The sequence below is a fragment of the Spermophilus citellus genome (assembly GCF_964194105.1).
Source record: "Spermophilus citellus genome assembly, chromosome: 16".
Lineage (NCBI taxonomy): Eukaryota > Metazoa > Chordata > Mammalia > Rodentia > Sciuridae > Spermophilus > Spermophilus citellus.
This window is the reverse complement of record NC_138196.1, coordinates 26,805,358-26,818,917: the sequence shown is the minus strand read 5'-3', so window position 1 is coordinate 26,818,917 and position 13,560 is coordinate 26,805,358. Positions and strand designations below refer to the sequence as shown.

At 34.4% G+C, this 13,560-nt stretch overlaps 1 protein-coding gene across 1 annotated transcript in view; it reads right to left on the bottom strand.

The window, feature by feature from the left end:
- Positions 1 to 13,560, bottom strand: part of WRN (WRN RecQ like helicase) — a 170,722-nt gene that overhangs the window by 75,513 nt on the left and 81,649 nt on the right. The window contains exon 18 of the mRNA XM_081268993.1: positions 8,679 to 8,866. Coding sequence (XP_081125119.1) covers positions 8,679 to 8,866 — 188 coding nt within the window. The remainder of the gene's footprint in view (positions 1 to 8,678; positions 8,867 to 13,560) is intronic.

The window sequence follows — 13,560 nt, the reverse complement described above, 5'->3', positions numbered from 1 at the left end:
CTAGAAGCCTACAGGACGCCGAATGTGCAAAATCATAAGAGATCCACACCTAGACACATTATAATGAAGATGCCCATCATACAGAATAAGGAGAGAATTTTAAAAGCTACAAGAGAAAGGAAGCAGATTACATTTAGGGGTAAACCAATCAGGATAACAGCTGATCTTTCAACACAGACTCTGAAAGCTAGAAGATCCTGGAATAACATATTTCAAACACTGAAAGAAAATGGGTTCCAACCAAGAATCGTGTATCCAGCGAAATTAAGCTTCAGGATGGAAGATGAAATTAAAACCTTACACGATAAACAACAGTTAAAAGAATTTGCAGCTAGAAAACCATCTCTTCAAAACATCCTTGGCAAAACATTTCAGGAAGAGGAAATGGAAAACAACAATGAAAACCAACAGTGGGAGGTAGGACAGTAAAGGGGGGGAAATAATCAAAGAGGAAACCAAACCATATTCAGTAACATAAATAAACAAATATGGCTGGAAGGATAACCCATATCTCAATAATAACCCTAAATGTTAATGGCTTAAACTCACCAATTAAGAGACACAGGCTAGTAGAATGGATCACAAAACAAGACCCAACAATATGCTACCTACAGGAGACGCATTTGATAGGAAAAGATATACATAGACTGAAGGTGAAAGGTTGGGAAAAATCATATCACTCATTTGGACCTCGGAAACAAGCAGGAGTGTCCATACTCATATCAAATAAAATAGATTTCAAGCCAAAGTTAATCAAAAGGGATAAAGAGGGACACTGCATACTGCTCAAGGGAACCATACACCAACAAGACATAACAATCATAAATATATATGCCCCAAACAACGGTGCAGCTATGTTCATCAAACAAACTCTTCTCAAGTTCAAGAGTCTAATAGACCACCATACAATAATCATGGGAGACTTTAACACACCTCTCTCACCACTGGACAGATCATCCAAACAAAACTTGAATAAGGAAACTACAGAACTCAATAACACAATTAATAACCTAGACTTAATTGACATATATAGAATATACCACCCAACATCAAGCAGTTACACTTTTTTCTCAGCAGCACATGGATCCTTCTCAAAAATAGATCATATATTATGTCACAGGGCAACTCTTAGACAATATAAAGGAGTAGAGATAATACCATGTATCTTATCAGATCATAATGGAATGAAACTGAAAATGAACGATAAAAGAAGGAAGGAAAAATCATGCATTACTTGGAGAATGAACAATAGGTTACTGAATGATCAATGGGTTATAGAAGACATCAATGAGGAAATTAAAAAATTCTTAGAGATAAATGAAAACACAGACACAACATATCGGAATCTATGGGACACATTGAAAGCAGTTCTAAGAGGAAAATTCATTGCTTGGAGTTCATTCCTTAAAAAAAGAAAAAAAACCAACAAATAAATGATCTCATACTTCATCTCAAAATCCTAGAAAAAGAAGAGCAAAACAACAGCAAAAGAAGTAGAAGTCAAGAAATAATTAAAATCAGAGCTGAAATTAATGAAATCGAAACAAAAGAAACAATTGAAAAAATTGACAAAACTAAAAGTTGGTTCTTTGAAAAAATAAATAAAATCGACAGACCCTTAGCCATGCTAATAAAGAGAAGAAGAGAGAGAACTCAAATTACTAGCATACGGGATGAAAAAGGCAATATCACAACAGACACTTCAGAAATACAGAAGATAATCAGAAATTATTTTGAATCCTTATACTCCAATAAAATAGAAGATAGTGAAGGCATCAATAAATTTCTTAAGTCATATGATCTTCCCAGATTGAGTCAGGAGGATATAGACAACCTAAACAGACCGATATCAATTGAAGAAATAGAAGAAACCATCAAAAGACTACCAACTAAGAAAAGCCCAGGACCGGATGGGTATACAGCAGAGTTTTACAAAACCTTTAAAGAGGAACTAATACCAATACTTTTCAAGCTATTTCAGGAAATAGAAAAAGAGGGAGAAATTCCAAATTCATTCTACGAGGCCAACATCACCCTGATTCCTAAACCAGACAAAAACACTTCAAAGAAAGAAAACTACAGACCAATATCTCTAATGAACCTAGATGCAAAAATCCTCAATAAAATTCTGGCGAATCGGATTCAAAAACATATCAAAAAAATTGTGCATCATGATCAAGTAGGATTCATCCCTGGGATGCAAGGCTGGTTCAATATACGGAAATCAATAAATGTTAATCACCACATCAATAGACTTAAAATTAAGATCCAATTGATCATCTCGATAGATGCAGAAAAAGCATTTGACAAAGTACAGCATCCCTTTATGTTCAAAACTCTAGAAAAACTAGGGATAACAGGAACATACCTCAACATTGTAAAAGCTATCTATGCTAAGCCTCAGGCTAGCATCATTCTGAATGGAGAAAAATTGAAGGCATTCCCTCTAAAATCTGGAACAAGACAGGGATGCCCTCTATCAACACTTCTGTTCAACATAGTTCTCGAAACACTGGCCAGAGCAATTAGACAGACGAAAAATAGGAAAAGAAGAACTTAAATTATCACTATTTGCAGATGACATAATTCTATACCTAGCAGACCCAAAAGGGTCTACAAAGAAACTATTAGAGCTAATAAATGAATTTAGCAAAGTGGCAGGATATAAAATCAACACGCATAAATCAAAGGCATTCCTGTATATCAGCGACAAATCCTCTAAAATGGAAATGAGGAAAAACACTCCATTCACAATATCCTCAAAAAAAATAAAATACTTGGGAATCAACCTAACAAAAGAGGTGAAAGATTTATACAATGAAAACTACAGAAACCTAAAGGGAGAAATAGAAGAAGATCTTAGAAGATGGAAAAATATACCGTGTTCATAGATAGGCAGAACTAATATCATCAAAATGGCGATATTACCAAAAGTTCTCTATAGGTTTAATGCAATGCCAATCAAAATCCCAATGGCATTTCTTGTAGAAATAGATAAAGCAATCATGAAATTCATATGGAAAAACAAAAGACCCAGAATAGCAAAAACAGTGCTAAGCAGGAAGTGTGAATCAGGCAGTATAGCAATACCAGACTTCAAACTATACTACAGAGCAATAGTAACAAAAACAGCATGGTACTGGTACCAAAATAGGCGGGTGGACCAATGGTACAGAATAGAGGACACAGAAACCAATCCACAAAACTACAACTATCTTATATTTGATAAAGGGGCTAAAAGCATGCAATGGAGAAAGGATAGCATCTTCAACAAATGGTGCTGGGAAAACTGGAAATCCATATGCATCAAAATGAAACTGAATCCCTTTTTCTCGCCATGCACAAAAGTTAACTCAAAATGGATCAAGGAGCTTGATATCAAATCAGAGACACAGCGTCTGATAGAAGAAAAAGTTGGCTACGATCTACATACTGTGGGGTCGGGCCCCAAATTCCTCAATAGGACACCCATAGCACAAGAGTTAATAACTAGAATCAACAAATGGGACTTACTCAAACTAAAAAGTTTTTTCTCAGCAAAAGAAACAATAAGAGAGGTAAATAGGGAGCCTACGTCCTGGGAACAAATCTTTACTCCTCACATTTCAGATAGAGCCCTAATATCCAGAGTATACAAAGAACTCAAAAACTTAGACAATAAGATAACAAATAACCTAATCAACAGATGGGCCCAGGACCTGAACAGACACTTCTCAGAGGAGGACATACTATCAATCAACAAGCACATCAAAAAATGCTCAGCATCGCTAGCAGTCAGAGAAATGCAAATCAAAACCACCCTAAGATACCATCTCACTCCAGTAAGATTGGCAGCCATTAGGAAGTCAAACAACAACAAGTGCTGGCGAGGATGTGGGGAAAAGGGTACACTTGCTCATTGTTGGTGGGACTGCAAATTGGTTCAGCCAATTTGGAAAACAATATGGAGATTCCTTGGAAAGCTGGGAATGGAACCACCATTTGACCCAGCTATTCCCCTTCTCGGTCTATTCCCTAAAGACCTAAAAAGAGCATGCTACAGAGACACTGCTATATCGATGTTCATAGCAGCACAATTCACAATAGCAAGATTGTGGAACCAACCTAGATGCCCTTCAATAAATGAATGGATAAAAAAAATGTGGCATCTATACACAATGGAGTATTACTCTGCATTAAAAAATGACAAAATCATAGAATTTGGAGGGAAATGGATGGCATTAGAGCAGATTATGCTAAATGAAGCCAGCCAATCCCTAAAAAACAAATGCCAAATGTCTTCTTTGATATAAGGAGAGTAACAAAGAACAGAGTAGGGACGAAGAGCATGAGAAGAAGATTAACATTAAACAGGGATGAGAGGTGGGAGGGAAAGCAAGAGAGAAGGGAAATTGCATGGAAATGGAAGGAGACCCCCAGAGCTATACAAAATTACATACAAGAGGAAGTGAGGGGAAAGGGAAAAATAATACATGGGGGAGAAATGAATTACAGTAGAGGGGGTAGAGAGAGAAGAGGGGAGGGGAGGGAAGGGGAGGGGGAATAGTAGAGGATAGGAAAGGCAGCAGAATACAACAGACACTAGTATGGCAATATGTAAATCAATGGAAGTGTAACTAATGTGATTCTGCAATCTGTATACGGGGTAAAAATGGGAGTTCATAACCCACTTGAATTAAATGTGAAATATGATATGTCAAGAACTATGTAATATTTTGAACAACCAACAATAAAAATAAATAAATTAAAAATTAAAACAAAATTTAAAAAAATAAAAATGAAGATATTGTGTCCACCTATAACTATAAAAAATAAATGTTTTTTAAAAATTAAATGCTTATAAAATCATTAAGAAGGACGATGGCAGAGGCTACTGAAAATTAAACAGAAAAATCAGGTAATTTAATAATATTAATAACCTACTCTACACAAGTTTTGATAGTAAACATCATAAAGGCTAAACTTTTTTTTTTTTAGTTCACAAAAATCTTATTATAAAAAACACATTTTCAAAGAAGAAAAAACTGCTCACCAAAATCTGGATAGTATATTCTACACATTAAGGCCCTAATTTAATAAAATAAAATATATGGAAAGATACTTTAAATGAAAGGAGAAATGGATATGGTATGAAATTATTTCTATATAAACTTAACAACAACAAAATAGGGGTGCATGTCTGCATAGTAATACACTCAAAGAAGTCTATATAGCTAAACATCAAAATATCAATAGTAAATATGCATAGAGAATGGGACTGAAAAATGAGCCATTTTCAACTTACAAGTGCATCCATATTATTCAAAATGATATTAAATCTTAAAATTTAAAAAGATACAGATAATATGTAAAAATTTGAACTTAACAAATCAAGCCTAAAAATGCTTTTTACAAAAGGAATTTACTGCCAAGTAACTTACTAAAAACTGTTATGTCTTCATAACAATTTCCTGAGGGTAAAAACAAAAAGCAGCCCTTATTTGCCTAACCATTAAATGAAATAGGCAAAAGAGGTTCATCTAATTATCTAAATAAATATAATGTGAGGGCTGGGACTGTGGTTCAGTGGTAGGATGCCCGCTGTGTGCGTGTGAGGCCCTGGGTTCGATCCTCAGCACCACATAAAAATAAATAAATAAAGATATAATCTCCAACTACAACTTAAAAAAATGTTTAAAAAATATATAATGTGAATATAAAAACAAAATAAGGCTATTTTAAAAAACATTTTCAATCAATAAATAGAAAAAATGTAAATACGGACAAATGGCAGAATCAAAGTAAGAGAAGAAAATGGAAATAAAAAACCATTGATCTGAAGCCTTAATTACCCTCTACTTCATGTCTCAGATCTGTAGAAAGCATTCTGACTCTCAGTGTTTTACTACTAGTATACTCTGCTTGAAGAGGACTGAAAATGGGTATACAATATTTCTTGATCTGTTTTTAGAAAAAAATTCCATATAAAATATTGACATATTGCTTCCACTATTAGGTAAAGGAGTCTGATCTTCATTCCCTAGAATAGAATTCCAGAAAGGTGCTCCAAGATTTAAGAGGTGTGCTTTCAGAAGATGAATATGAAAGTTATGTGCAGAGTGCAACAATGAGCAAGAGGAGGAGAGAGATCTGTTAGGAGATATTCAGTCTGGGATATAAAGTACCAAAGACATCAATTAGAAGAATTAACATAAAAAAATAGAAGGAAACATTTGCATAAGACATGGAGACCAACAGTGTCAAAACACAGAGAAGCCCACATGGTGGTGCTTCCCTATAATTCCAGTAGCTCTGGAGGCTGAGAGAGGAGAATCCTGAGTGTAAAGCCAAGCCTCAGCAATTTAGAGAGGCCCTATGCAACTCAGTGAGACCCTGTCTTTAAATAAAAGACAAAACAAGGCCACAGATGTGGCTCAGTGGTTAAGTGCCTCTGAGTTCAATCCCTGGAGCCCCACCAACAACAACAACAAAAAATACTTGGGAATCAACCTAACAAAAAAGGTGAAGGACCTATACAACGAAAACTACAGAACCCTAAAGAGAGAAATAGAAGAGGACCTTAGAAGGTGGAAAGATATACCTTGTTCATGGATAGGCAGAACTAATATCATTAAAATGGCCATATTACCAAAAGTTCTCTATAGGTTTAATGCAATGCCAATCAAAATCCCAACGGCATTCCTCGCAGAAATAGAAAAAGCAACCGTGAAATTCATCTGGAAAAATAAAAGACCCCCAGAATAGCAAAAGCAATTCTAAACAGTAAGAGTGAAACAGGCAGTATACCAGATTTTAAACTATAACTACAGAGCAATAGTAACAAAAACAGCATGGTACTGGTACCAAAACAGGCAGGTAAACCAATGGTACAGAATAGAGGACACAGAGACCAATCCACAAAATTACAACTACCTCATATTAGACAAAGGTGCCAAAAGCATGCAATGGAGAAAGGATAGCATCTTCAACAAATGATGCTGGGAAAACTGGAAATCCATATGCAACAAAATGAAACTGAATCCCTCTCTCTCACCTTGCACAAAAGTTAACTCAAAATGGATCAAGGAGCTAGGAATCAAACCAGAAACTTTGCGTCTAATAGAAGAAAAAGTTGGCCCTAATCTCCATCTCGTGGGATCGGGCTCCAAATTCCTTAATAGGGCACCCATAGCACAAAAGTTAAAAACAAGAATCAACAAATGGGACTTACTCAAACTAAAAAGTTTTTTCTCAGCAAGAGAAACAATAAGAGAGGTAAATAGGGAGCCTACATCCTGGGAACAAATATTTACCCCTCACACTTCAGATAGAGCTCTAAGAACTCAAAAAATTAAACAACAAGAAAACAAATAACCCAATCAACAAATGGGCCAAGGATCTGAACAGACACTTCTCAGAGGAGGATATACAATCAACAAATACACGAAAAAATGCTCACCATCTCTAGCAATCAGAGAAATGCAAATTAAAACCACTCCAAGATACCATCTCACTCCAGTAAGAATGGCAGCCATTAGGAAGTCAAACAATAACAAGTGCTGGCGAGGATGTGGGGAAAAGGGTACACTTGTACATTGCTGGTGGGACTGCAAATTGGTTCAGCCAATTTGGAAAACAATATGGAGATTCTTGGAAAGCTGGGAATGGAACCACCATTTGACCCAGCTATTCCCCTTCTCGGACTATACCCAAAAGACCTAACTAAAAAGAGCATACAATAGGGACACAGCTACATCAATGTTCATAGCAGCACAATTCACAATAGCTAGACTGTGGAACCAACCCAGATGCCCTTCAATAGATGAATGGATAAAAAAAAATGTGACATTTATACACAATGGAATATTACTCAGCACTAAAAAACAACAAAATCATGGCATTTGCAGGGAAATGGATGGCATTAGAGCAGATTATGCTAAGTGAAGTTAGGCAATCCCTAAAAAAACAAATGCAGAATGTCTTCTTTGATATAAGGGGGGGCAACTCAAAACAGAGCAGGGAGGAAGAGCATGAGAAGATGATTACCATTAAATAGGGACAAGAGGTGCGTGGGAATGGGAGAGAGAAGGGGAATTGCATGGAAGATGATAGGAGACCCTCATTGTTATGCAAAATTACATATAAGATGGTGTGAGGGGGAAGAAAAAAGAGAGAAAAAAACATGTCACAGTAGATTGGGTAGAAAGAGAAGAGGGAAGGGGTGGGGAGGGGGGATAGGAAGGGCAGCACAATACAATAGACACTAGTATGACCCTATGTATAAACGTGGATGTATAACAAATGTGATCCTGCAATCTGTACACGTGGAAAAATAAGATTAAGATTACGTACCCCATTTGAATCAAATGTATGATATTTCAAGATCATTGTAATGTTTTGAGCAACTAATAAAAAAATTTTTAAAAAATTGAGGAAAAAAATGTTACCCCCGCCCAAAAAGGCAAAGAGAATGATAAAGATTACAAATACTCCTATTCAAGCATCAACAGGGAATAAAAATAACAGAAGAATTAGTCCCTAACTTCAAAAATATACTTTTTCTCAAGTTACTGAACTGATTATGTAATACCACACTTAACTTGAACCACAGCTATTAGGAAGAAATAGTAAAAAAATAAATAAATTTTTCTATAAAAAAAGAAATAGCTACAAAAATCCATCAACCATTAAATCCTTACCTTGTCTTTTTAACAAGAAATGGCTTTAGATCTTGAAGAATGTTCCCTGTTTTCCGTCCAACTTCTAAATATAGATTTGGTCGATCAAAACTAGTACAGGTAATCTGAGGATTGTTCAGTTTTAAGCAACGTACAATGTCTTCCCGGATTGAAGAACTTGCAGTTGCAGTGAGGGCAATGATTGGAACCTGAGTGAATAAACATGATTTTTTAAAAATGTTCACTAATTCTGAATATTTCTACTGCTTTCTTATAAAAAGAGTGTTACAGGAGGTACACTGTCAAAAATACCTTAAAATTACACTTTTTAATAAAAGAAAAAGAAGCTCCTTAACTGTTTTTCAGTCTTCTAAACATAACATTGCTTCTTTAAAAAAAAAAAAAACAGAAATCATTTATAAGCACTAAATACAATTTAGTTTGTTTTATTAAATTAAATGTATTTATTAGCTCGCTATCTTTCCAGTTATTATTTTGAACTATTACATCTATAAATAGTACCCATATAAGTAAGGGTGCATTACTTACTTTTTTTTTTTTTTGGAAAATCTAACTGTATAAATCAATGAGGTGTTTTCTGTGGGTTTTCTTTTCTTTTTTTTTTTTTTTTTTGGCAGATTGGTGTTTTAGTGTTTTGTTTTGTTTTTTTGTCTCTCATGAAATACATCAGTTTACAGCTTTTCATATCTAAAAGCAAAGCTTCCCCTGACCTGGATAACCCCTTTCCAGTCTTACTAAAGTGAATCAATGGCATGGTATATATAATATTAAATGTGTATTATTAATTGCTTCCTAAAGCAATGAAACCATACTCTATTTTCAGTCTAGCAAAGACTCTGAATTATATAATCAACCAAAAAGGAACATAGCAGGCATGAGGAAAAACATACAATCTTTCAGAAATTCAAAGGCACGATAACAAAATATCTCCCATAAAACTACACTTCATATTTTTGTTCCTATTATATAAGGGAATCATACTCAATTATGCTACATTTCACAATCAGGAAAAAAAATGGGTTACATCTTAAGGTTGTTCGTAAATAATTAGCTGTTCCGTTACCAGAATACAATTTTCCTAAAAATACATTTAGGCTTATTACAGACAGAGGAAACAATGTCTCAATAAAATGTTTTTTTTGGATATGCTGTAGCTATCTCACAAACCAGCTTAAATAATTATCTTTTGTATGTAAAAATTTACATACAATTTACCAATTCGCAAAGAAGTGTAGAGTCTGGCTCAAAATTAAAACAAGATACAAATTACAAACTTTTTTGTTACATTTGCAATTAATATAGATTTACTGAATTAAAAACTATCTCATCTTGGGAGGTTTTATGAATGAAAAAAAATAAATAAAACCAACATGACCAATTAATTGCATCATTTTTATATTCTCTATCCTTAAATTCTATAAAACTTTATAAAAACTTAACCCCAAAACTAATTTAATTGATCTCTGGCTTCCAATCAGACTCTTCTCTGAATTTTGAATGCCTCCATAAGGAAGTAGAGATAAATGGGCTAATTTAAAGAAGTTAATTTCTCTAACCAAGCCTTAATATAGATACATTTCTGTGTTAATATATAGGTACTAACAAATATATGGCTGAGAATAGGGAAGTTGAAAAATTAGAAGTTTTGGGCTGGGGTTGTGGCTGAGTGATAGAGTGCTTGCCTAGCATGTGTGAGGCACTGTGTTTGATTCTCAGCACCGCATATAAATGAATGAATAAAATAAAGGTCCATCAATGTCTAAATAAACTATTTTTTAAAAAATAGAAATTACTAGGACATACACATTCTCACCCTGACAATAAAGCATTTCCCTTAAGTGCTTCAATCAACTTATTTATAAATGCACTAATAAATACTTGTTTATCTGCATATGCAGATTAAAAAGGGAAGTTTTTTAGGATATAGCTCATAAGAAGACAGGGTTAGGGCTGGGATTATAGTTCAGTGATAGAGCACTTGCCTCACATGCATGAGGCCCTGTGTTCAATCCTCAGTACCACATAAAAATAAATAAATAAAAATAAAAGGGGAGGGAAGGGACCATTAAAAAAAAGAGAGCGGGGGGGCTGGATATGTTTCTAAGAGAGATAATGTATCAGTAGACAGAAAATGCATTTATGAAAATATGGAAATTAAATGTCACATCTCCAAAAAGTTAATGGAAACATCAGGCAAAAGAGCAGCACAGCAGTGAAACAAACCTGGCTTGGAATCAACTACTTGGTTTAATGTCTACCTTTAGCTGTGTGTTTATCTCTCTGAGCTTTGGTTTTGTCCTATAAAAAATGGCTACAATAACGGAATCAGTATCATCAAGTTCTTATGAACATTAAATGAGACAAAATATGTAAAATGCCAAATATACAGGACAGCATAGAACACTCAAAAGTTTTCAACTGTAACCACCATTGTTACTGCAACAATTAAAAAGGTTTCTGTATGGAAATTTCACAGATATGGGCAGTAGTCCCAGATTTGCCATTGGCTTTGGCAAAGTGGGCTGTTAGACCCCTGAAATTTAAAAATCCCCATTTGCTTAGAAATTCCCAATTCCAGTGACCAGCTAACAGTGAAAATGATTATAATATAAATAGTTACTCTTTTGCCTCCAACATTCTAAAAGTCACAGTTAAGAATGTTGCTTCTGGGCTGGGGTTGTGGCTCAGTGTAGAGTGTTTGCCTAGCACGCATGAGGCACTGGATTCAATTCCCAGCATCACATGAAAAATGAACTTATTAAAAAAGGGAATGCTGCTCCTGCAACTAGAAAATAAAGTAACATGATAAAATTGAAGAAACAATAAAGATTCACTTCAAAAGTAAATAGAACCTATTCTTAGAATTCTGTTTTGGGTACTTTATGATGCTACGATTTTACAAAGAAGGTTGGGGATGTAGCTCAGTGGTAGAGTACTTGCCTAGCATGTCACTAGTGAGGCCACGGGTTCAACCCCAGGTACCACACATAATTTATAAGCAAACTAAAAAATAATATACAGGCAGGTTATGAGAAGGGTGATCATACATGCTCATTTTACTGGGCTACTCTCAGTTTATATTTGTAGTCACAGCATAATTAAGAATTTGAACCCTTAAATTTTCAGAAGCAAACTGGATAGATGCTAAATTATACTGCCACCTACTTGTAATAAGTTACTAAGTCTTAAAATTAATTATTTGAGTTTATTAAGTCTAGGTTTCAAGCATCAATTTTTGCCAAAACAAGCAACAAAATATAAAATAATCGTGTGATTTTATAAATCTAAGAAGATATTTAGTATATATTTCCATAGTGCAACACCCAAAGATTTAGAAAACTATAACTATTCCATTTGCTTCTAAATTTGGGTCATGTTTATTTTAACTCTATATTCTATACTACACAGAGAATTTATTCCTTCATTTCAAATGGTTACTGAGTGTCTGCTGCATGCTTATCTTTTTTCCAATAGGTACTAGGAAGAAAGTAACACAAAGGACCAATATGTCTCATGGATTTCACAGTTCCCCCATTAATGTTACAGAATTTTAAGACTTCTGTAGAGTTTTATGCCTCGCTGCTCTTTCTCAAGACTCCCTTTAATAATTACTTCCAAATAGAAATCTTTGTGCCAAATGGTTTAGTGATATTTTTGCTATTTTTTAGACTTACTGAAATAATACAATAAGAAATCCAGGTTTATAACAGGTGTCCTAGTGACACTGGAATTAAAAAAACAGCACCAAGAACAATGAGAAAAATGATTGGGCTACAACCACCAGGTGGCATTTCTCACCAGTTAGCTAATACAGAGGATTCTTGAAAACACCAAGAGAACAACATTTTCTCAGCCACTGCTTGACAAACACCCTGTCCCAGAGGTTCAACAGAAGGAACATGCAATATTTAAATCATCCCAAGAAATGAAAATGATACAATGACGTCAATAGCTAGACATAATAAAAGATTTAATTCCACCTGAAAAGTGTTTAAGAACTACATTTATATTACATTTAATATTTAAAATTCCTTTTAAACAATCCTTCCAGTATCAAAGGCCTAGGAAAAGATTACAGAAAGCAATCTTCCTAGTTTCCAAAAGGTTGCTTTAAACCATTCTAAATTAATGAAAATAAGTTCTCTAGGGCACTGTGCCTATGGGATTTCACCATCAAATCCCTTCTCTGTCTATTACATGTACTATTAACACTATCACTATTAATCTTTCTGTATTATTTGTACCAGTCAACATACTTTATATTGTTAGGTATTATTCATTTGTGTGTGGGTATATGTTTGTGTATGTGTGTGATGCTGTTGCGTCAAACTCAAAGTCTCATGCATGCTAGTACTGATTTTATTTTTATAGGTATTAATCTAAATTCTTTTACCATCTGAAAGCAGAAACTATGTTTTATGCCTCTTCCAAATCATTTACTATAGAAATTAGCAGAGTCCTTTGGTGTAACTATTACCCAACCTTTCACAGCTATCTGTGTAGGAGAGTTACTGATTATCAGCTTTCTGATCAGAATTCATTCATTCAATCACCCAATTATTTACTGAGCATCTACCATGATCCAGATACTGTTACAGATTTTTTAACCAATCAAAAATCCCTCCTCACAAAAAGAAAAATATATATTCTAGTAGGTGCTCACAAAAAACAGACAAAATATAGGAAGTTTAAAAAAATAGAGATAATAATAGAGATAAACACTATTTCTAAAAATAGCAAAGATATCTGAGGAAGATTTAATGTTGGGGAAGGAGGATTAATGTGATATTTCAAATATGGTAGCCCAAGAGACCTAAATGAGATGGCAATATTTCAGTGAATATCTGACAGAAATAAGGGAGCATAAATTAACTGGGTGAAA